General features: G+C 39.3%; 2 protein-coding genes and 1 long non-coding RNA gene across 5 annotated transcripts in view; 1 reads left to right on the top strand and 2 right to left on the bottom strand.

The window, feature by feature from the left end:
- Nucleotides 1-6,306, bottom strand: part of CTSS (cathepsin S) — a 19,799-nt gene extending 13,493 nt beyond the window's left edge. The window contains exons 1-4 of one of the 3 annotated variants that reach the window (XM_072946627.1): nt 5,689-6,306; nt 3,642-3,737; nt 2,607-2,733; nt 114-236 (exon numbers count right to left, since the gene is read on the bottom strand). In XM_072946627.1, the coding sequence (XP_072802728.1) occupies nt 114-236; nt 2,607-2,733; nt 3,642-3,643 (252 nt within the window). In that variant the 5' untranslated portion in view covers nt 3,644-3,737; nt 5,689-6,306. Of the gene's footprint in view, nt 1-113; nt 237-2,606; nt 2,734-3,641; nt 3,777-4,110; nt 4,130-5,688 lie in introns of those variants that run through there. The other 2 variants (XM_006216950.4, XM_072946626.1) reach the window with 2 other exon arrangements.
- Nucleotides 5,700-13,955, top strand: LOC140688116 (uncharacterized). The gene is made up of 3 exons (XR_012062871.1): nt 5,700-5,936; nt 7,910-8,141; nt 13,701-13,955. It is a non-coding gene; the product is annotated as an uncharacterized lncRNA (long non-coding RNA).
- Nucleotides 12,423-24,440, bottom strand: CTSK (cathepsin K). The gene is made up of 8 exons (XM_006216952.4): nt 23,078-24,440; nt 21,479-21,602; nt 20,878-21,000; nt 20,637-20,792; nt 18,940-19,158; nt 15,447-15,612; nt 15,075-15,180; nt 12,423-13,182 (listed from the first exon to the last, which is right to left on the bottom strand). Exons 2-8 carry the CDS (start codon nt 21,599-21,601, stop codon nt 13,083-13,085), a joined length of 993 nt encoding a protein of 330 aa, XP_006217014.1. The 5' UTR covers nt 21,602; nt 23,078-24,440; the 3' UTR covers nt 12,423-13,082.

Raw genomic sequence — 24,440 nt, 5'->3', positions numbered from 1 at the left:
ACTTTGTACACATACAGAAACTACTTTTTGTTGTTTACCTTCGAATTGCCTTTGGGGAGATAGAAATCCTGCTTACCTGGAGATAAAAGGAGGACTATTTGTAGTTTACCTACCATGTCTCCCAGGTGGTTCATGCCGAGGTCGTATGAGTGCATTCCCATTGAATGCTCCAGATTGTGAAGCATCACGGTTTTTAGATTTTTTTCCCAGATGAGACGCCGTGCTGCTTCCTCATTCTAAAATATGAAGAAAAAGAACATCGTTATACTGAATCCTGCACAAATAACTATTCAACAATGAAAACAAACATGTTATAAAGCATTCTACTAAATGTGGGTCTGTCTGGGAGCATGCAAATAAGTGAATTTATCCAACAACTAGTAAAATCATACATTAATCTTAATTCTTGCTCTTAATTGCTCTGATGGTGATTAATATTATTTTAGATATACAGTGGCCTTCCTCAATATGCTAAAGCACTTTTTTTTTTTTTAGAAATTGCAGTTTGTTGAAATATATCCTTTGTAAGTGGTAAGATCGCTTAATCATTATAGGCCCTTTTAAAATGTCTTTTTTTACCCTCACTCTTAAAATATAGTTTAGCTGATTATAAATTTCAGCTCTTTTTCTTCAGTTATTTGAAGACACTTCTCCATTGTCTTCTGGTCTCTATTATTACAGAGTAGAGGTCGGACGTCAGTCGAGTTGCTGTACCTGTTTTTACCTATGGTAACTTTTGTGATTTACTCTTTCTCTTTGATGTTTTGCAGCTTCATTATGTGTTTCTGGGTGTGGGTTTCTTTAGTTTCCTCTCCGGGGTACTTTTGATAGGAGGGCACTTTTGATTGGAGGACTCAAGACTTCTTTTTCTTCATATCTGGAAAATTCTCCACCAGCACCTCCTCAAATGTTTCTTTCCCACCACTCCATCTAATTCTCTTCTTCAGAAACTCTTATCAGATGTATTTTGGAACCACAAACTCTCTCTCATCTTTTACCTGCATTTTCATAATTTTCCGTTTTTATTTTCATAAATAAAAGAAATTTATGCTGCCTTCTCTGTGAATGCCTCAGTACCACCTTCCAGATTGCTGAGTCTATTCAGTTCTTTCCAGTCTGGAGTTTATCCCTTTTACTGAGTTCTTATTTCAATAATTATTCTTTTCATTCCTGAGATCTCTAACTGGATTTCTAATATATTTCACAATATTTTATTCATTTGTGTTGATGTCATTCCATTAGATATAGTTTTTAAAAATCATTTTTGGTCCTGTTACTTTAATTTTATCCAGAGTGAATTCATATTCTGAATATAGATTTTGTTGTCCTCCAGACGCTTCATTTCCATGGGCTACAATATACATAGTGCCTCCCAGAATTGCCAGCCCTCAGCCTTACCCCCAAGGCCATAGTTTTCAACAAGCATTAGCCCAATGAGCAGGTAGCAACATCTCTTTTCTGCCTCATTTTATTGAGTGTCAGAACCCAGGCCCTGGTTCTAGGCAATAAGTCTGGATGCAACCCCTCTACTTGGAAGCAAGATTTTATTGTTACCACAGTAATGGACATGTACAGATATACTTCCAAACCACTAGAGGCAGAAAATGGAATAAAGAAAAAATAAACCTAATGAAGTATAAGAAAGGAAAAAAAGAAGTGGACTTTGAGATACATCTGAATGGCAGGATACCAATCAAAAGTCATTTTCATTCCTCCTAATGATTAGGACTGACATCATTAAAAAGCAAGACAGCATTCATTTAACCAGATAGTGGTGCTAACTGCACATCTAACTCGAATTAACCTTGAAACTGGAGGCCTGGTCCTGAAGAGAAGTGGGTGAGGGTGAAATTCATCACGACTAAGAAAACAACTCGGGGCGCACGTCCTACTAAAAGTGTCATTTTTTATACAAAAATAATACACCAAAGAAGTAATTATGTAATCCTGCTTATAAACTCAGAAATATCATACAGTTATAGGAGTTACTTGAGGCGCCAAGGGTAAGATCTTAAAATCAGTCAAGAAGTATGTTTTGAAATAAAAACAAAAGTACAAAGTGGGAAGTGAGAGCAGGAAATAACTTCCAGCAGAGCTCCTCGGGGCCGGGGACTGAATCAGGCCTTTGTGTCCCTCCAACATCCACTCCTCTCCCCTTGACCTGGAACTTTCACTCCAGTTATCTACTCTGCTTGCTCCTTGGCTTCCATCAATTCTCTGCTCCAGTGTCACTTTATGTGTGCGGCCTTCCCTGACCATCCTGTCACATACGTGGAACCATCACTCCCAACCCCTCACAGACACTACCTGGGGCCCTTCTGACCCCCCATGTCTTGCTTTATTTTCCTCTACTGCCCTTATCACCATCTAACATGGTATATTCCTGCTTATTCATTCACTTATTTCCTATCTTTCCTTCTAGGATATAAGCTCCATAAAAACAGAAACTTTGTTTTGTTTCCTGATGGATCTCCAGTAACAGAATCTGGCAAGAAATGAGTATGTAACATTTATTGAAAACACTGCTTGTAAGAATACAATTCTGAGAGGAAGAAAGCAGAGGATACTTGAGTAAAAACAAATTGCTCAGTTGGCAACCCATCTACCTTTTCCTTGTACTGTTTGCCATAGGTTTTCTTCCAGAGATCCCAGTGGCGGTCCAGAGAGGGGTCTTTACGCAGCTGTGTCATCGCAGAGGAGCACAGGAGGAGCACGCAAACCAGCCGTTTCATCCTGTTACAGGGAAGGTAACATAGGAAGAGTAAGGATTCGCTGCATGTATGTGTAGCGCAGAGTCTCTCAAAGGGACAGAATCTTACAGATCAGAATTATACAGGCAATTTTCTGAATTATAGTCACAGGGAGTAACAGCATATTTATGTCTGAAATACCACTTCCAATATTTAGTAGCACTTTAAAAAGTGATTTTCAAAAATTTCCTGATCTCTAAGAACCCAAATTTACAGGGAGGGATGAGGGAAGCAGGGACTTTACAGGATTTGCCAACAAATCTAACCAAGGGAAATCCTCTGTCCTCCTTTCAAAAAAAAAAATCCTTAAAAAGGCAAACGTTTAAAAAATCAGATTATCTTCATAATTTTTGAATACACGAGCTGTTCTTAACTGCTCTACTTAAAATATGTACAACATTCAGAGGTAGTTAAAAGACAGCTCCTGTGTGTTGCTTTCACATCCTTGGATCATTGTACCGTTTAAACTTTTTTCCCCAGCAATCAAAATATCTATTTCAAAAGAAGCAGTTAACTACTTTTGAAAACACCATTTCTGTATTTAATACAAAGAGACTTCAACAGAAATTTGGTGACTAACTGCCTCAAACTGGATTCTTCTTTCTTTTCCATTTCTTTTTAATTCAAAACAGCTGGATTTTTAAGCAATGTAACTCTTCAAAGTATACTCCGAAGAAAGCTACGTTTCAGCCTAAGGCTGTAGATGTTCAAGTAGACTTTAGCTTTTCAAAAATAGATTCTTTTTAGTCAAAAAAACGAGAGGCAAATTGAGCGACAATGATTTTTTAGTTTACTTCCTGAAACGATGTAAAACCTAGCGGGCAGAGCAAGTTAAAAACACAAACAAAGGGTCTAAGTATAGTAAATAGGAGAAGAACAGACAGTACATACATGATGGAACCAGCAGGTGCTCCCACGTCAGGAAAGCTGGAAGGTGGACTCTCTCCAGAGATTTCACAGGCAGCAAAGAGACTTCAGTGAAACTGACTTTAAAAAGAAATTGGAACTTGTCACATGAGGCATCCGCAATGAGGAAGTGAGCTTTCATTTCAGTTTCATTTAAAATCTAACTCCTTTGGCTACCTCTGGCTCTCTCCCTACAGTTTTTGAGACGAAGTGGGTACAGTAAACCAAAAAGAGCCCCCAGGAGAGGAGAGCAACAGAACAAACTCAGCGAAACAACACCTGTACACGTTTACCCTTTAAGCCCTCGTCATTTTGATTATTCACTTTACCTAAAAACACCAGTTTTCAGATGGGAAAAATCAGTTACGAAAAAATTAGGTTTAAGCTTCTGAAATCCCAGCTTCCTCCATGATTTCCCAGGAAAAGCTGCCTTACTCATTTTAACAGAACTCACCCATGATCACTGTTGTCTAATTCTCAGTCATGTAATCCATGTCTCCATGGGTCAGTTTCTGAGCTCACTGAGCTCTTCTTATCTGTTGCTGCTTCAGTACCGCATAGTTTTAATTAAAATAGCTTTGAATATGCTGATGTCTAAGAGGGTAAGTTACCCCTGCCACTGCTATGTTTGTTCTTCTTTTTCAAAGTTGTCTTAACATGTTCTGCCTGTTAACTTCTCCATATGAGTTTTTAAAATCAGTTTATCAAGTTTCCTGAAAAATTCTGTCAGAGTTTTTATTTAAATTGATATACTTATATTGAATTACTATATACATTATAAGTAAAATTTATTATACACACACATATATAAATTTGTGAAGACTCAACATCATTAGAATGTTGAACAATCTTATCTGCAGTAGACATTTTCATGTTTGTGGCCATCTAGCTCTCTTTAAAAAAATTATGAAAGAAAATTTAACATATAAAAATAGAGCTAATAGTAAATGAGCCCCCATGAAACCAGTATCCCGCTTCAACAATTATCAATACGTGGCCAATCTTGCTTTATTTACACTCCCAATTTACACAGATTATTTTGAAGTAAATACTAGACATCAGGTTATTTCATGTATAAATGTTCCATTGTGTATCTCTAAAAGATAAAGACTCTGAAATATAAACCATAGAACCATTATTACATCTCAAATAAATGAACAATAATTTCTTAATGTCATCAAACATGTCAGTATTCTCATTTCCCCATCTTATACATTTTTTCATTCGAATTGAGCTCCAAATTAAGGTCCATATGTTGCAAAAGCACTGAGTTATTTTTGTACCATGAATTCATAGATTTAACCATATTTTAGGTATTTTAATTCAACACAGTTTTATCCATATTGATACTCACTTTTCCCATCTTTGGTCGGTGGAAACATTCACATTGTTCCTGAGCCCTGAGCCCCTGTATTTGGTGCGACGTTAGTGCTCTTTCATAGCTTCTCTTCTTTCTCATAAGACAAGCCATTGCAGGCTTATGCCAAACAGTTCCTGCCCCAGACCTGGACCCTTGTGAAAGAGCCCCAGAGAGCTCCCTTGGTCCTGCTATTACACGAGGACACAGCGAGAAGACAGCCATCTAGGATCCAGGGAGGGGGCCTCACTGGACACTGAACCTGCCAGCGTCTTGATCTTGGACTTTCCAGCCTCCAGAATTGTGAGAAATAAATTTCTGTTGTTTATAAGCCACCTGGTTTATGGTATTGTGTTACGGCAGTCCAAACAGACTAAGACAACTATCCTCACACATGAATCTTATACTCAAAATAGCTAGTTTTCTTCATGTTTCCAGAACATCCATGCTCCTTATCCTCTGCAGTTTTTATTCACTTTTTATGTAACAGTCTTAGCTAACATTTGCTGGACGCCCCAATTACATGCCACTCAATGTGCTATACTCTCTGTGCATCATTGTTTAGTCTTTACAATGCTGTGAGTTAGGTACAATTATTATCCTCACTTTACAGAGGAGAAGTTAAGTTCTGAGAGGTTTTATAACTTCCTCAAGAGAACAGAACTGGTTGCTGACCTGGTATTGAACACAGTTTTAAAGTAGCACTTTTCCAACAGGATCATTTTGCCTCCCGCTGTCTGGAATTCCCTCCTGCATTGCTGCCTCTTGAAATCCTATTCCTTCTTCATGGTGTTACGGAAACTACAGGCCAGCCAAGAAACAAGCACCACTCGGAGGGTTGGAGTACTCAGATGTATTACGCCGACGGGCTCAGAGGGGCTTCTGCTCCGAGGCTCTGAGCACCTCCAAGATGTCTGAATGAGGTTTTACAGGGTTAATTAAAAGCTTGGGTTATTCAGCCAACAGACATGGAACAGCTTTAGCAGCATCATTATCACAAAAGTAGAGGCAGGGAGGCAGCAAACCAACATTTCAAGGCTAGATATGTCTCTCTGAAAATCCAGCTGGCTAGCAAAAAAAACATGAGCAGGGAATCAGCAAACCAACACTTATTAACTTAGATTTACGAGTTAGCCCAGCACAGCTTTTTCTTCACAATGGCCTGTCTTGGAAGATATCTCTTCCAAAAACACCTTTCTTTATTCTGAACTTCATGTCTCTTTTTGAACCTCTGCAGCACTTTGAGACTCTCTGGTGGCAGACTCATAGATTCTGAGAACAGAAAAAGCATCCTCTTAATTCTCTACCTAACATCACAATTATTTACGTCTTTCCCATACAAATCTACCTGTTAGCCCCTTAAGTACAGGAGTTATGTATATCTTGCTCATCTATGTATCCTCCATGGTATAGAAGGCAATGATACAGTAAGCATTCAATAAATATCTACTGCTGTGATTTAAATTATTTCAACAGCCTTCGATCCAGTCTACCTTGCAATCTCATTCTGTACATCACTGCCAGATTGTACTTTTAGACCACATTTTTATTGCGCCATTTTCTACAAATGCTTTCTGTTTCCTGCTGCATTTCCTCATAATCTGGCTCATCCTTAAGCATTTTACTCAATTTAGAACAGATTTTTTTAAACTTTCACCCTCTTCTGTAGTCAGGCTGGTCTTGCGGGCCCCCACATTGCACAGTCATTTGGGCCTTTCTGAAACGGCCATCCCCATCCCTTGGCCTCCCTACCTTGCGAGATCTACTTCAAGCACTGCCTTTCCCAGTCTTCTCTGACTACCTCACCATCTTCCATTGCTACATACTTTTAAGAAACAAGTTGTACTAAGCAGTTGTGAACTTAGTTTCTATTTGTATCATAAGTTGGTTTCATCTCATCAGCTGATTTGTGAATACAGGATACTGTTTTACTTATCTTTGTGTTGTTTGTGGTTTCATACGTGTTGAGGTCATAGCTAATAAATATTTATTGGACTAATTTTCTAATTATAATCTTTTACATGTTTTATCTTCACTTCAGATTCATCACTCACATGGCAGTGGTGTCTGAAGCTTTTAGCCTTAGGTTTCTCTGCTTCTTTTGCTCTCCTCCTGGTATATAAAAGTCTATAAACAAAGATAGTATTTAAAAACATTAGGGGAACATGTCGTTACACAGTCTGTCCTCATGTACACTTCATGCATTTTATAAAATTAAAACTCATCCTGCAACATTCTAAAACCATAAATCGGATTTTTGCACAGTAGTTTCCTTTGAAATGGGGGCGTACTTGCTGTTGCAAATTTATTTAACTGTAGAGATTAAAAAAAAAAAAGAGGAAATATGCACTAGTACATTAGTAAATCTCATCCAGAGCGCTGCCTCCCTGCCATCACAGATGAAGAAACGTGTCCTGAATGATGTCGAAAAGGGAAATGAAAACAAAATGAGGAAGCCTAGTGCCTTCTCTAGGTTTTAAAGCCATCATCTTTTAGCCTTGTGCACCCTGCAAGTTAGCTGCTTCAAGTTTCTCTGAGGAACTATCTGGTTTGAGCTGAAAGAAACAGACTTTGAATTTTCGAATGATACTGATGCCAGTTTTATTCTCTGTTAATTTATCCAAGCGATTACCTTTGTGCTGGGAATTTAATAACAGACATTATTTCCATAGTTAAAATAGCTCACTTGTTACTGACCCTTCTGCCCAAGAAGTACACAAAGGTGAGGTGAAGAGTGCCCTTAATAATGTATAGGAGACGAGAAAATTAATTAACTTTATATTAAAATTATCCAGTTTATACTCTCAGGAGAAAGAAAATAGCATTCTTGAATCACTGGGGAAAGTAGGAATGTTTTCACTGAAAATATACATTATTTCTAATACTTTCTGTATAGATTACCTGCTCGGTGCGTTATTTGCTGGATTATTGGATCCCAGTAGACATCCCTCATTATCCTGGATGCCTCTCTGCCACCCGGCAATGTGCTCACAGAAGGAAGGTTAATTTTACTGAGATCAAAGTAAGACATAACTAAAGCTTCCTGGGGTGCCAAAGATGAGACCATTCCCCCAACAAATATGTAACACCTGTTGGAACACACTTGATGTGTTACAATCGGCTACAAGGTAAGTCACAAGAAATTCGTTAGTAATAATAAAGTACCAAAATTTGCAAGTGATATTTAAAAATTAATTAGAGTAGATTCAGCTTATCTCAGTAATAACATCACTTTGGTGTATGTACATTCCAATATGCTTCCTGAGAGAGGAAAGAGTTTATGGAAAGCTACCAGAGACTGACATTATTTTGCAAGTGTAGTAACGTGTCACAATGTGAACATCTGACTTCCCAATGGAGGTGGAGAAAAACCTGAGCTCAAGCATGTCTCAAAGCGGACATTACTTGTTTTTCCCCTTCTTGTGGCAATAGCATCCTGATTTTTAAATGGGGCCCCCCACCCCCCAACACATACTCGGGAGGTTAAGGGAGAAGCAACATTTCCCCTAGCTCCAGAGGTGGGCACAGGTCCCAAGGCTAGCCCATCATAGCTTTGCATCCTTCTGGCTACAGTGACTAGGAAAATTCTTTGGCCATGGGAATGAGCAAAAGAAGTTAAGCCAAGTCTACTGAGCTGTTGTAGAAATTGTATTGCCAAAGAATCTTCAAGCCTAGCAGTCTATTGCCTTTCTAGGTTCCCAACTTGTACCAAACTAAAGTTGAGTAGTCAGTCTCCAGAAAGACATTTACACTGTACCCACCTCTGGCATAGCCATGGAGAATAAGGACAAATAAGATCTTTTAGCAGGAAGGCCACGGGTGATGGTGACAATAAGGAAGTTTCCCAGGGAACAAATCTGGGGGTTCACAATTGGCTGGCCAAGAAACTGACTCCACCACCAGGGAGGGAGTCTTCCATATTTCTGCCTGGTTGGGTATGATGTCTGTTATGGATCAGTGACAACTGTGTACCATTTTTCATTCATTTGCTGCTTTCCGGGATTAGACTTTCATTGCAGTTACCCTTTTGCTTCTTCTGCATCATTTTTTAGATAGATTAGATTATAGATAACTTAAGTTTTAGGTTGTCAGGCCTCAAGGGTCCATATCCAAACTTGATGAGGAAGACTATACACACCAGCCAGAAGTCCTGGTCTTAGAACGGAACACAGTAACCAGATTAGGCCCCGGGTTGTCTCATGGGGGCCGGGACATTGGTAAGCACTTTTAATATTTGTATGAACACTCTTTAACAACAGCCATTCACCCCTTACTTCCTTTCCAACAGAATTCTAATTTTGTCTAGAGAACTGCTCTCTCGAGGGCCATGGGCTAAAATGAAGTCAGAGAGATAGCCTGGGACCAGATCATGCTTGTAGGCCACTTAAGAATTTTTGTATTATATTCTAAATTCACTAAAATATAAGCTCCATGAGGTCTTGGATTTTTGTCAGTGTCCCAGAACAGTGTGTAGCAGGTTAAGTAAATGAAAGTATAATGGGAGGGCTTTGCACAGGGAAGTGATATGATCTGTTATTCAGAGAACAGACTACAGTGTGGTTGCAGCAGAGCAGAGCGCGGCATGGAAACAGGAGAGCAGTAGGGCTGCTGCAGGATCCAGGGGAGAGATGATGGGGACCTACACTGGGGATCTGGGTCGTGGCTGATGTAAAGAAGTGGCCAGATTCATATATTTTAAAGACAGAGGGACAGAATTTTCTAATATAGACTGTAAGAGAAGCAGAGGAAACCAGAATAACAACAAAGTAATTGTTATTAAACATTGAGCAATGTTTAACTCAAAATCACATGGCTGGATAATAAAGCTTTAAATAGTCACTAGACCTCTCTTTGATTCCTTGTTTTAAATTGCAGTAAAAAAAAAAAATATATATAACATAAAATTCACCATTTTAACTATTTTTGAGTATACACTTGAGTGGCATCAAGTACATTCATTATGTCGTGTAACTATTGCCACAATCTATTTCCAGGACATTTTAAAAAAAAAGATTGTGCTTTTTAGAGCAGTTTTAGGTTCACAGCAGAATTGAGCTGAAAGTACAAAGAATTCCAAAATACTCCTCGCCCCTACACACTCATAACCTCCACTTAGAAATTATTCCTTGTTCCAAACCGAAAATTTGTACCCACTAAGCAATAACTCACCAGTCTCCCTCCTCCCAGCCCCTGGTAATAGCCCTAGCCTATTTATTTTCTGTCTCTGTGAATCTGTCTATTTTAAATCCTTCATGTAAGTGAATCATTTGTCCTTTTGTGTTTGGCTTATTTCATTTATCATGTTTGCACTGTCCTCCTATATTGTATGTATCAATACTTCATCTCTTTTGAAGCTGAATAATAGTTCATTTCCTGTATATATCACATTTATTTACCCATTCACCTGTTGATGAGCACTTGGGTAGTTTCTACCTTTTGGCTGTTGTGAATAATGGTGCTAAGAACACTGGTGAACCAGTACCTGTTTAAGTTCCTGCTTTCAATTCTTCTGGATATATATCTAGGAGTGAAATTCTAGATCATATGGTAGTTCTATGTTTAACTTTATGTGGAACTATCAAACAAATAATTGCACCATTTTACATTCCCATCAGCATGTACCAGAGTTTGTTTCTCCACATTCTTCCCACACTATTTTCTGCTTTTTTGTAATAGCCATCATAAAAGGCGTGAAGTGGTATCTCACTGTGGTTTCGATCTGTATTTCTCCAAGGCTGGTGATAAGCATACTTTCATGTGCTTATTGACCATTTGTGTATCTTCTTTGGGGAAATGTCTGTGCAAGTCCTTTGCCTATTTTTGCATTGGGTTGTTTGTTTTCTATTGTTGCTGAGTTGTAGTTCTTTATATTTTCTGGATATTTAACTTAATATATGATTTGCAGACATTTTCTCCCATTTTGTCGCTTGTCTTTTCACTCTCTTGAGTGACATTTTGATGCAGAAAAGTTTTTTTAATATGAATATACTTTTTTAAACTCTAAAAAATTGACGTATAGTCAATTTACAATGTTGTGTCAATTTCTGGTGTACAGAACAATGCTTCAGTCATACATGAACATAAATATATTAATTTTCATATTGTTTTTCATTATAGGCTACTGCAAGATATTGAATATAGTTCCCTAAGCTATACAGAAGAAACTTGTTGTTTATCTGTTTTATTATATAATAGTTAGTATCTGCAAATCTTGAACTGCTAATTTATCCCTTCCCATCCTCTTTTCCCCCTGGTAACCATAAGTTTGTTTTCTATGTGTGTGAGTCTACTTCTGTTTTATAAATAAGTTCATTCATGTCTTTTTTTTTTTTAAGATTCCACATATGAGTGATATCATATGATATTTTTCTTTCTCTTTCTGGTTTGCTTCACTTAGAATGATGATCTGTAGGTCCATCTGTATTGCTGCAAATGGCATTTTAAATTCTTTTTTATGGCTGAGTAGTATTCCACTGTATAAATACATCACAACTTCTTTATCCAGTCATCTGTCAATGGACATTTAGGTTGTTTCCATGTCTTGGCTATTGTATACAGTGCTGCTATGAATATTGGGGTACATGTCTTTTTGCATTAGAGTTCCCTCTAGATATAAGCCCAGAAGTGGGATTGCTGGATCATATCATAAGTCTATCTTTAGTTTTTTGAGGAATCTCCTGGCTTCTCCATGAAATCAATTACAAGGAAAAAAAAGTATGTTTGTTTGGGGGTAGTGCAGGTTGGGGAGGTGACTGTCAAAAAATACAGTAGACTTAATAACAACCAAATTCAATGTGTAAAACTGTTTCAATACTAATTTGAGTAAACTGACAGTAAAAAGACACCTTTAAACAATTGGAGAAATTTTTAAATGGACTAGATATTAAATTATATTAAGAAATAATTATTAATTTTGTAGATGTGCTAATGGTATGATGGTTATACTAAAAAAATCCTCACTCAGAGATTTATAGTGAGATATTTATGAGTAAAGTGATATCTGGGATTTGCTTTAAAATGCTGAAAAAAAATGGAGGGATAGATGAAACAAAATTAGTAAATGTGCTGATTTACTATTAGCCAGCTAAGTTCCTTCAGAATTAATACTGCTTGGAAATCATTATAAAGAGTTTCAATTTCCTCTTTTGGTAACAGCAAAATTTTGGGTTCTAGAACGCTGGAAATGGCCTTCAGCTGTTTCTCAGGACCCAGGATCACGTGTCACTCGATCTGGTCTCCATACAGATAGAATTAAATATTTAAATCTTTTTATATCCATTTAATCCCTGAAACTTAGTACAATTCTTAATACCGAGTAGTAAGCACTTGATAATTGTTGGTTGAAGGAATGAGCAAATAAATGAATTAAGATGTATCAGTCTCTCCAAACAAACTGTGAGCACATCAAATATAAGGAATATATTTTATTCATCTTTTATTCATCTTTTTGTCTACAGCACCTAGCTAGTATCCGACACAAGATGAATGTTTACTAAATAGCTATTTATTAAATTATAGATGAAAGATAAATATGGTTTACATTGAAAATGCAAAGAAAGAAACAGAAAACACATTTGCTGTATCTTGTAAACTCGTACCAAACATTTGTGAATAGATCTATTAATTGGGGTGGAAAAAATAGAAAGTTCTACCTTTAAGAGATAGAAGTAAATATGGAACCAGAACTCAGGTCACCTTAGTCCTCTAGAGCTGGTAGAGCTAACTAGTCTCTGAGTGAGAATCTAGCCTATCTGAAGCTCTCTAGCTCCTACTTGCGCAGCGTCAGCCCCAGGATAACACAGTCAGGGCAGGCTGTGGTTACATATCTTAGCCCAAGAATGCATACCTGTTAGGGAAATTCCTACTGTGGCCACAATGGAAAAATAAAGACCTAGGGGAAGAGAAGAAAAGTAGTAGGAGTGTCACTTGAAGCACAAACAGAGGGAAACTGAACGGACGATCTCTGCATCTGCTTCAAGAAAGGCATACCAGTTCCCTCCCAAAGTACATCGGTGTGCTGCCCCATTGCGGAAGGGACGGAGGAGCAGGACGGGGTTGGCTGACTGAAGTCACATCTTGGGGAAGCTGGCCAGGTTGGCAATGCCACAAGCGTTGTTCTTATTCCGAGCCATGAGGATATAGCCTTTGTTCCCCCAGTTTTCTCCCCAGCTGTAGGAACCAATGAAGGAAAACACTTAGCACCCTTACTTTATTCATTAAAACATTTACAGAGTATTGTGCTAGGTACTGATGGTTTACAAAATGAATAAGACAGTTTTCACCTTTAAAGAGGTCAAAGTCAAGAAATGGAGAGAAGGCATGGTGCTACAGGACAGACTGCTTCTGATTAAGAGGACGAAAAAAGGCTTAACAAAAGAGGTGGCATTGGAGCTGAGCCCAGAGGCAGATAGAATTCAGACCTGTGGAAATGGGAAGCCAGCAGGGGAGGGTGAAATGAGTTAACAGAGACTGGAAAGCATGGGACAGGCGTTAAGATCACGTAGCTGAAAAATAGGGTGCCTGGCAGGGTACAGTGGGAGGTCAGGCCACATGATCTTTCCTGCCAGGCTAAAGAGTTGGCTCTGTGGCTCCTCATAGTGTGGGAGACACTGAAGTTTTTTGAGTGGGAGAGTGAAATAATTCAGTTTTGTGTTTCATGAAGAGTAATCTTGCAAATGTGATTCTAGAGCATAAGAAAGAGGCAAGAGATGCTGAAACTGGTGACCTTGGTTTGGGAGCAAACCCACAGAAGAGAAGAATGAAGCTCTGAGAACAGGTAAGACTGCTAAGGGGACAAGTGGAGAGACTGGAAGATTAGACAGAGACAGAGAGAGAGAGGGAGGGAGGGAGGAGATTGGTCTGTGTATCTTCCTAAATTGTTTTCATGAATTTTGTCCTTTTTCCCCCCAACCAAAAAATTCTCCAGTTACCCAAGACATGTTACTTAAGACCTGGACCTGGACCTTTTTCCAGGGGACCCTGCCTAGGTGTGTCCCTTACTATTCCCAGCTCTCCTGGATGCAGCCCCACCCTTGACACTTGATCAAGAAAGGACAGGGTAAGGGCTTGCACTGGAGTCAAGAAAGGGCGATCACAAGACAGAAGCTGTGGGAGAAGGAACACCTTCTTAGAAAGATGCCCTTAGGTGATATAAAAAGTTGCTTTAGGTTGGAGGCAACTCCCAGCCTCACGTTCTATCCTGCCAGTGCTCCAGGCAGCAAGCCCAACCTGGTTACACTGCTGCATTGGTTTCGGCACTCCTCAGAGTCTAGGATTCCTGCTCCTTGGAGGGCACCAAGAACAGAAAATTTAATCAGTGCTATGCCAGGCTGGTGTTGCCCAAGAAGGAAAGGAAAAGAATAATTCCTGTAAGTCTGCTCCCTGACAAAGTCACAGGATCTAAAGAGAAATGGGGATCCAAGGTGCCCTGCATTTTTATTTGCTCCCAATAATAGGGAAAGAAACATTGATGTTTGTTGTTGTTCATATCTACTTTCTGAAAAGCATTTCTCTTCACAGACTTCAAAATCTTTGAGCAGTTCTTATATACGTCCACCCTAAGGATCTGGAAGAGCAGAAAGTTCTACAAGGGGATACGCAACCTTTCCATTGTTGACACAGTTCCCTACTGCTTATAGATGGACTGATGACGGAAACCTCCCTAAGAAATCGATCACATAAGATATAAAAAAGAAAGAAAAATATGTGTATATAATTCCAAAGCTCCTGCTGGTTCTTGGTGCTACTTTATGTTCTCGTTTGCTAGGTCTGGCTTTCTAAGGGGGCTGGGAGATGACCGAAGACCGACATCTGCTCATTTGTTTGTGTCTGTGACTAAGCACCCTGAGCAGTGAGCAGCTGCCCAACACATACTTTTAGTACTGCTGTCTGGCCATTAAGTGCTAGAATTAATAGCCTTTGATTGGGATGGTAGAACTGAAAGGTCTGAGAAAACTTTCTCTTGATTTGAGAGGGGAAAAAAAAGGAATATTGGGAAGTTGGAGTTGAGGTCTAGTGTTAGGAGGGTAATCGAGTGACGAACGTGGTGTTCCCATCATTACCTGTTTTTAATTATCCAGTGCTTGTTTCCCTTCTGAATCCCGTATCCCACTGCCAAAACCGCGTGGTTCAGATTGGCGCCATTGCAGTTTTCATCGTAATACACACCTAGTAAACCAACAATTGACATGAAGCGTTCCTCAATCCAAGGGCTGCCCTGTGCGGTCTCCCACTCTAGGAGACCCTCTGCAGAATCCCATGCCGGTCAGGAGGGTTTACAACAGAGATGCTCTGGGCTGTGGCAGCTGTTTCTCTCTGGCAGACTCAGACTGAATATGGAAACAAGTACTGCAAATGCTCAATACACTTTGAGAAGCTGCCAAGCCCACATCATAGGAGATAGTTGATTGTGCTCTGTAGGAACAGCTCCTTACCTTTACTGTAAAACTGGAAGGAGGTCAGGCTTGCATCAATGGCCACAGAGATGGGTCCCACTCGGGCCACTGCCCTCTTTAAGGCTTTTTCGTTTCCCTCAGGGATCTCTCTGTACCCTCTGCACTTAGCTGCCTTGCCTGTTGGATTGTACATACAACTTTCATCCTGGAAAAAACAAGGTTGAAATACGACTAGGGCTAAGCAACAGGCAATGAAACGGTGAGTAAGAAATTGTGCCAATGTTTTGGGTGTTGTCCGGGGCAGCAAGCTAGAGTCTTTGGAGAGAGTCTGTCCATTTTAGACAACTGTTAAAACAGAATGTGAAAAGTGGATACCTCATACTGTACACAAAAATCAGCCCCAGGTGGTTTTAAAACATAAATGTGAAAGGAAACACTGTAAAACTTTAAAAAGAGAATATTTTTATTACCTCAGATTAGAGAAATATTTCTGAAATAAGATTTTTTTCGAAACACAAGTAATCTTCTGGCGATGTAGTATGTGTGAGCCTCGATAGGCAGCAGGGAGGCACCACCTGCTGTGTGGGGAGGAGGCCAAGGTCAAGGTCCAGCTAGAGGGAGGGCCTGGGTCCCATGAACATACTTCAGGGAGCTATGAGGCAGAGTTTTGGCTGGACCCTTGTGCTCTCATGAGAGGTAGAGATAAAAGCACATAACATGACACTAAAACAAATTAGTAAGAACTTAGCAATTTAGCCTGTGAATTTCCAACACTATGGTTCGCAGGTCTAGTTAACGATTATATGTTTCATTGCCAAGCCACAAATATGGAATCTAATGACAACCCATGTCCAGGTGGTATATTCTTTTTGGCAACCCATTTTCCTACAGACTACCCCTTCAAAATCCTAAAATTGCATCTACAAGAATACATTATCTAAATATTAACAATAATGGGAACATTTGATGATATTCTATGATTACAGTAGTCCCCTGTCTTAATAATTTCCCAAGATTCATTTGTCCTCTGCCATATGATCCAAACCCTTGATGCCTCCTAGTGCCAAAAACTGCACAGATCTACAAGTAAGATAAATTATCTAGGGAGTGGACTCAGAAGGATGTCATGTGATGATACATTAAAGTAAAATAATCTGTATTATGGCTAGAATTAAATTACTGTATTATCTGGCTGCTGCCTTATCAGATCTTTTCTAAATTTTGTTTTTCTTTACCTCCTTCCACTCATTCACATATTCATATGAGAAGACATTCTTTCAGTTTTGGAAAATAACTGCTTTTAAAAATGGTAAAGTACATAAAGAGAACAGTAGTCCAAGATTCAGAATGTTAAAAATGGAACACATATCTTATATGGCGAATTCTTCACTTTAATTGATTATGGCACCAAAATCATTCCATGTTGCTCTAAAATGCTGAAGAGATTATTTGAGGGGGCAGGAGAATAGAAGTTATAAATCAATTGATCCTTGTATTCTAAAATAGGGTATCAAATGTTATATAATTTTCATTTAAATTAGTAAGAGTCCCTGAGCTAGTAAACCATCTCTCAAAAAACTTGTTATTATAGTACTGAATAAATGAGGCAAACTGTCAGTGGGTAAGTGATCAACTACTAGTTCTAACAGTATTTAATTTATTTTTCTTTAATATAATTAGATAAACCTTTAAGTTGGCTGCCTGGATTAATTAATATGGAAAAAACTGTAAACATGAATTTGTTTTTTGTATATGTTGTTGGAATTTATTTAATTTTTTGATATCAAGTGACAACCAAAAGTTGTCAAAGGATATTTGACAATTTAAAAAAAGATTATTTTGCCATGTCATCTCACTCATCAGCCCAAAGTATTCAGAATTAAAAGGCTAATCTGTTAGAGCAGCTTCACTATGCTGAATCTTACAGTAGCAGCCCCAGAGTTCAAACATGGACTTACGACCCAACAGCTCTGAAAACTGTATACATATTAAAAGATTTTCCAGGTACAACCTCCATTTCTCTGCCTTGTATCCCCTGGCAGCTAAAAAACCATAATATGGAATAATACTGGTATGATATTGATAAAATACAGTACTGTTTTGATGTGGTCAATGTCATGAGAATGTGGTGAAGTGATGTTTCTATGTTGGTTGTTGAGTATCCAGCAAAATTGATTTGTTCCATCATTTACACTAATGAGCATATTACTGCAACAGACATCATTTCATATGACTAAATATGAAAATAAAATGTGTTTGCTATTGGATTTCAAAAAAGGAATTAAAATCACAAAGAAAAAATTAATAAATTTACTACAGTAACATTAAGAACTTTTCTGGGTTGAAAGACATCACAAAGAGAATGAAAAAAATTGACCCACAGCACACATAGTATTAGTACCCAAATATCTTTTAAAAATGACTAAAAATCAGTAAAAAAGAGAACACAACCTAATTAAAAACAGGCAAAAGATATAAACAGTCAATTCACTGAAGAAGATATGCAGATGGCCGGATAAGCATACTGATGCAGGTGTGAATTAATGAGATTTCTAATACAAGTACAGGCGGGAAAATAAATCTTCCCAAATACTTTGGTAAACAATTTGACATTCTCTGGTAAAGCTGAAGACGCATGTACCCTAAGACTCAGACAATTCTGTTCTTAGGTATTATATTCTAGTGAAGAAATTCTTGCACATGTGCATAGAAGACAGGCCTGGGAATGTTCACAACAGGTAAGCAGATCTGACAGATCTTGGCTCTGCTACGTAACTCGTGATTTAAATTTGAATACACTATTTTCTCTTCTCAAGTGTCAATTCCGTCACCTATAAAGTGAGGATAAGCCTACCTTACAGGGCTGTTATGAAGATTAAATGAGAAATGCACTAAGCACGTGGCTTAGCACATGACAGCCATCATCTGTATTACTCAGATTTACTATCTCTGCTTCAAAGGCTCCTGTTGCAAAGGCCCCATATTATATTATCTATCAACCCTATGTATATAAAAAGCCCTCAGCTCTTCTTCCTTTTAAGTAAGAAAAATCTTCCTATTAATAAAGGACCTAATAGGAGGAAATGAGTTGATCTCCAAAATTGCAATAAATATGAAGCAACTTTTTTCTTATTTTATACACATTAGCATATTAACTTACATAATTTGCTTAAACGTTCCCCAAACCCACACTGATATTATAAAAAAAGCCATGTAATTCATGAAATTAGGATGATGGGTTTGAAGATTTGTGATAGAAGCGGTAGGAGTTGAGCAGAGAGTTACAGAGACCTATTCAGAGATCTATACAATAAACCTGTCCTGTTTTTCTCCAGGAACCTTGGTAGCCTAAGCTCCACAAATTCTCCCAGACTATGTGGATCTTCATGGCTTTCCATGGGAAATTATACCATCAAGAATGCCAGATAGGGGAACAGAAAACATGGCTTCTGCAATTGTTTCGATTACAAAATGTCATGCTGGGGAAGAAGGAGCCATTGCAGAACTGCATGACTGTGCAGGACAGTCTTACCTGTCCCACATATGGGTAGGCATCTTCAGAGTCAATGCCCCGGTTCTTCTGCACATACTGGAAGGCATTGGTCATGTAGCCCCCTCCGCAGCCGTCATTCTCAGACACACAGTCCACCAGGTTCTGGGGACTCAGATTTAAGAGTTTGCCAGTTTTCTTCTTGAGCTGGCCCTCCAGGGCACCCACAGAGCTGAAAGCCCAACAGGAACCACACTGACCCTGAGAGGCACAACAGAGAAACTATCAGTCATTGCTGTTCACAATTTTTGTTTCTTCCTTCTAACTGCCCAATGAAATTTTATACATTTTATAAATTCCAGCGCCTGTCCCTTTTGCTACAAAGTCTTCCTATTTCCCTTCATTTAACCTTTGTGGCATTGTCCTGTTGCTATTGTTGCTATTGATAACTTGTTACTACTGTTACCGTTAGCTGCAGTAAAGCAGAGCAGAGCACACATCTTCCTCTGATAAATTTATCATAAATTGAAAATATAGTAAGTCAAAAATACATTTAATACCCCTAACCTGGCTTAGCCTAGCCTACCTTAAATGTGCTCAGAACACTTATATTATTCTATAATTGGGCAAAATCATCCAACACAAAGCCTATTTTATAATAAAGTGATGAATATCTCATGTAATTTATTGAATACTGCACTGAAAGCGAAAAGTAGAATGACTGTAAGTGTACTGGCTGTTTATCCTCGTGATCATGTGATCATGTGACTGTGGTAGCAGCTTGCTACCACAGCCCAGAAGCAAGAGAATGCATCGTACTGTCTACTGCTAGCTTGGGGAAAGATCAAAATTCAAATTCAAAGTAGTTTCTATGGAATGCCTATCACTTTCACACCATCCATCACGAAGTCAAAAAATCAAAAGGTGAACCATCAGAAGCCGGGCACCAACTGTACTGGCTTTGCAAACCACTAGATGTGTGACCTTGGGTAAATTACTAAATCTCTCTGTACCTCACTTTCCTTATGTAAAATGTGGGTAATAATAACATAATGGGATTATGAGCATTAAAAAAGTTAATTCATGTAAAAGATGAATTATGTGTAACAATAATAATCCCTCAAATAGCACTAGCTATTATTATTAGCTCAGGTGGATTATACATTTTTGTTTCCTGCCCTTTCTATTTTTTAAGATTGAGGATCTCCTGAGGACACAGGTTATGTCTTAGTCATCCTGAATCTCTACTGCCTAGCACTATATCTAGTAGGTTCCAAAAATAATATTTGTTGAATGAATGTTAAATCAGGTGTTCATCAGCCTGATATAATCAGCATTTATTAAGGTCGTGGAAAAACTGACATTCTCATGCTGGCAAGAATGTAAGATTGTAAAACCTTTTCTGGAAAGGATTCTCTGTGACTTAGTGATTCCAATTTTAGGATTTATTTTGCAAAAATACTTGTATATGTGCACAAAAATATATGCATATGGGTGCTTATAGCAACACTATTTGTAAAAAAAAAAAAAAGAAAGAAAGAAAAACCAGAAACAACCCAAATGTACAAAAATAGGGGTAAGTTAAATAGCAGAGTAGGCTGTATTTTCTTAGCATAGGGAGAGGTACCTTACTTCCTTGCCCTCTCTTCCTGGTGCCCTCCTACCTTAAACACAGAGAAACAGAAAAAGGGAGAGGTCATGCCAGCTTACATATCCACACCTAAGAGAACGGAGAGTACCTGGTTTTTGACAGGAGTAACATATCCCTTCTTTCGATAATCAACAGAGTCTGGGGCTCTGCCTTCCCAGTCTGGGATATAGAGGGTGTCATTACTGCGGGAATGAGACGGGGGTACTTTGAGTCCAGTCATCTTCTGAACCACTTCTTCGCTAGTCTGGGACAAAGAAGAAAGAGGCCAGGCATAAGCGGGGAATCAAGGCAAACAGGGCAGGTAGACCAGAAGCTGAGGCTCAACTCACCATGTCCCCCAAATGATTCATGGCCAGTTCATATGTATGGACACCAAGAGAGGCCTCAAGATTATGGATGGAAATATGCTTCAGGTTTTTTTCCCAAATTAAACGCCGAGAGATTTCATCCACCTAAACAGAGCATAGTCAGTATTGGCACAGACTGTGTCTGTGTACAAAATTACATATGTAATGTGCAGGTTTTTAGGAGAAGAGATTCGATTTACAATCATAGAGGGTTTACAATCTAGTTGGGGAAGTGACTATGGGATTATTAAGAGCAAGCAAAAAGAAATATGTAAAAATACGAAGAATAGAATGCAAAGCTCTGAAGAGATATATAGCAAAAATGCTTACGGATTAATAGCATTTATCTGAGAAGTCTTCCCAGAAGAGAAATATAAGACAGTTATAAAGAAAAGGAAGGATAGGACTTGATGGAAGGTGAATTGAGGGTAGGAATGAAAAGTATATGTTAACAGGGAACAGGGGCAGGTTTGCTTGGTTGGAGTGGTTAAGGTACTGGGATTGAAGAAGGGAGTCTGGAAGCCGGGACTGGAGACCTCAGGTTCCAGCCCTCCCACCGTGCTCCCTCGAGGGCCCCAGGCACCTTGCTGTTATACTGCTTTCTGTAGGTCTTCTTCCATAGCTCCCATTGGGTGTCCAGTATCTCCTCAGGGTATAGAGCGAAGCTCACCACAGGCAGCAATAGTAGAACCTTGAACCCCCACATCCTGGGGAAGGGGATAATTAGGGAAGACTCTTCTATTTGCCAAGGGGTTCCTAGCCTTACTTGGCATGAGGAAATAGCTGGAACCTTTTTACCCAGCTATGTGGTTCTTAACCTTCGGGAAGCACAGTCTCCCATGAGAAGCTAACAAAAATTCACAACCCACTGTAGTCCCTCTCACCAGAAAAATGAATGCACATACAATAATTCTGGGGAGTTCATGAACCCAAAGTTAAGAATCCCTTCCTGTGGACCATGAGGCAGAGGAAAACTAGGCTTTGGTAAACAAAGAATTGAGGGTGGTTTCCATATGATAAAACAAACAATACTCAGGAGGGGTCTGGGTTTGGATGCAGTGCTGATACGTCTGGTTCAGTATTTTGCTTTGGGAGATTCAGCGCGCGAACACACACACACACAGAAAGAACAGCATAGACAACCAGAAATGGGGTAGAAAATTGACAATCGGGATGGGCTCAGGACCTGTCTCCTCCAATGTCCCCAGAATACACAAAGGAGAGATTTCCAATAAGTTTCGCTTCCTGATTACTTTTTCAAGGCATTCTTTTGTTTCTTGTCTGAAATTTGATACTTCTGAGCTCGCCAGAGAGGACAAGGGAGAAATTGACAGCATATCCTATTCTCTAACTATGAGATGTTTACGGTCTCCTCAGTCTTCATATGCATTTCTTCCTCCTTTCTCTTCCTTCTCCCTCCTCCGGCAGGAAACTGTCCTAATTTCAACCAGCTGCTGTGGGCAGGGAAGTTTTCCTTTCTTCTTCTAACAAAAAACGCCCCCAAACCTCTGTGACTGCCTCACAGGACAAAAAGCCACAGGACCAAAGTCTGTTAGAAGAATGTAAGACAGAGGAGCAATGTTCCGCGAACACTGAACACACAGTTTCTCAGAAGTTTGCTTTAGCTTCATTCACTTTTTTCACTGGCTTTCTAATTACATGTCCTCCATTTTAAGAACAATTTTGTCCGTAGCAGGTAATACAGCTTGCATAATTTTTGAATACATAGTCTTTTTGTTACCTGTGCAAACTGGAAAACGGCCAGCAGCACATTTAAGTATTAAGGGCTTTGACATGTCTCAAAAGTGTATAAGTGTTTACTGAGCTACCACCTCCCTGCACCGCTGCTCCTCCTCCCTGCTAGAAAAGTTAACTCTTTTGGTACCTTTGCCCCAAATAAAAAAAACCCAAGAGGCCACTCTTTGAGAATATAAGATGTCCTATATTCTTTCCTTTCACTAACAACTTTGTATACATACATATATACATATTATGGACGGAATCCTAAAGATTTCCAGGCAGATTTTATTTGGCCAGGAATTGACCTAAGAAGCATCACTGTTTTCATCCAGAGCCTGTAAAGTTCATTTTGATCCCCAAATCACTATACCCCTAATACTCCTAAAAATGGAGAACTGGCAGATAGGAGAAGCTGAAAGATCTAGGAAACTGAAAATGTTACCTGCTGACGGGATCTGTTCTCTGGGCTCGTCTCGGCAGGGAAGTGTGGATAATGTGGACGGATGACTAGGGATGCTGGATTTATTCCACCAGGATTGCGGAAGTCAGCTCCAACTGCTGGCTGGAAAATTTGGATAGGGGAGGGCAGTGCAGACAGAAATGCTGAGAGGGGGGTTAGGGAGGAAGGAAGGAGGCAGTGGGTTTGCATTGTTTCTGTGTGTACATGTGGAGCATGTGTACCACGGTGGAGAGTTCTTAGGTATTTAGTTTTACATGGCTGCCTCAAAGGCAGACAAAAAAAAAAAAAGACCTCAAAACACATCGCCCAAGTTGGGGCTTACCTTCTCTTTGGTGGATAAATAGACACAGTCCTGATCTCCCTCATCCTACATCTTTATATCATTTATTATACTGCAGGATTACATCTTTTCTTGCCCTTTTCTTGTTGTTACTCATCTCTCCAACTCTGAAACCTCAATTTTGAAATTTATGTCTGACCCTCACGTCAGGGATGAGGAAACGAACACAAAAGGCTAGAAAGGAGTACGGAAGGGAAACCACAGGCTCCAAAAACACTTGTGCTTTATAAGCTTATTGGCTGAAAGTTGTCATTGCTCCCAGGCTGGGGAATAGCTTTCCCAGCCTAACACGGCTTTGCTGAGAATATACCCAGAAAATTCAGAAGAAATCAGTTCTAAAAGTAACCAAAAACAGTAACCCTGGTTTTTTATGAGAGCACTTGAATCGATGCCATAAGCACTGATAAACTCACATGTGACTTTTCTTTGTTGCTAAAACTCTCAGCTGGTGGGATGCCTGATGAACATTATCTGTCTCAATTATTAAAATCCCTGATCCAGGTCCAAATCATGTGAGCTTCTCCAAATGCTTCCCTCAACATCGAGGCATGTGACAGATCATAAGAATCTAGTTCAGTTCCTAAACCACATCCCCATTTTCTTCCATAAACAGATGTGAGGGAAGAGAAAAAAAGAGTCTTTGGAGCAAAAAGGGTAATACATGGGATGTAGATTCAGTTTCTAGCTGGATTTCATACAGACTCTCAGGAACACGGGTTTACACCTATCGGTTTTAAGATTTCCTAATGAAACACATGGTCCTAGAGGGAAACCAGGTCTAGACCTGCATGGTTTAAATTTCCCCATTACTAACTCCTTTAAATCCAGAAGGGGAAACACTAGAAGAACACTGGAAGAAGTCCAGATGTGCCCTCCTGGTCCCAAGTCCCAAATTCACCCCTCTCCCAAGGACGTGGGCAATCCCCTACCTCCCCATCCACGGTCAGATGTCCCTGCTGATTTTACTCAGAATGAGTCAGGATCAGGAGGGCAACCAAGGAATGC

Source organism: Vicugna pacos, chromosome 21 (assembly GCF_048564905.1).
Source record: "Vicugna pacos chromosome 21, VicPac4, whole genome shotgun sequence".
Taxonomy (NCBI): Eukaryota; Metazoa; Chordata; class Mammalia; order Artiodactyla; family Camelidae; genus Vicugna; species Vicugna pacos.
The sequence above is the reverse complement of the archived record's forward strand: the minus strand, read 5'-3'. Positions and strand labels throughout refer to the sequence as shown.

Bases quoted from the DNA above. Each gene is read 5' to 3' on its own strand.
- CTSK (XM_006216952.4), bottom strand. From the start codon at position 21,601: ATGTGGGGGTTCAAGGTTCTACTATTGCTGCCTGTGGTGAGCTTCGCT. The intron at 21,001-21,478 runs GTGCCTGGGGCC...TGCTCTGTTTAG, and splicing joins GAAAGCAGTATAACAGCAAG to GTGGATGAAATCTCTCGGCG. The intron at 20,793-20,877 runs GTGAGTTGAGCC...TCTTTGTCCCAG, and splicing joins TGAATCATTTGGGGGACATG to ACTAGCGAAGAAGTGGTTCA.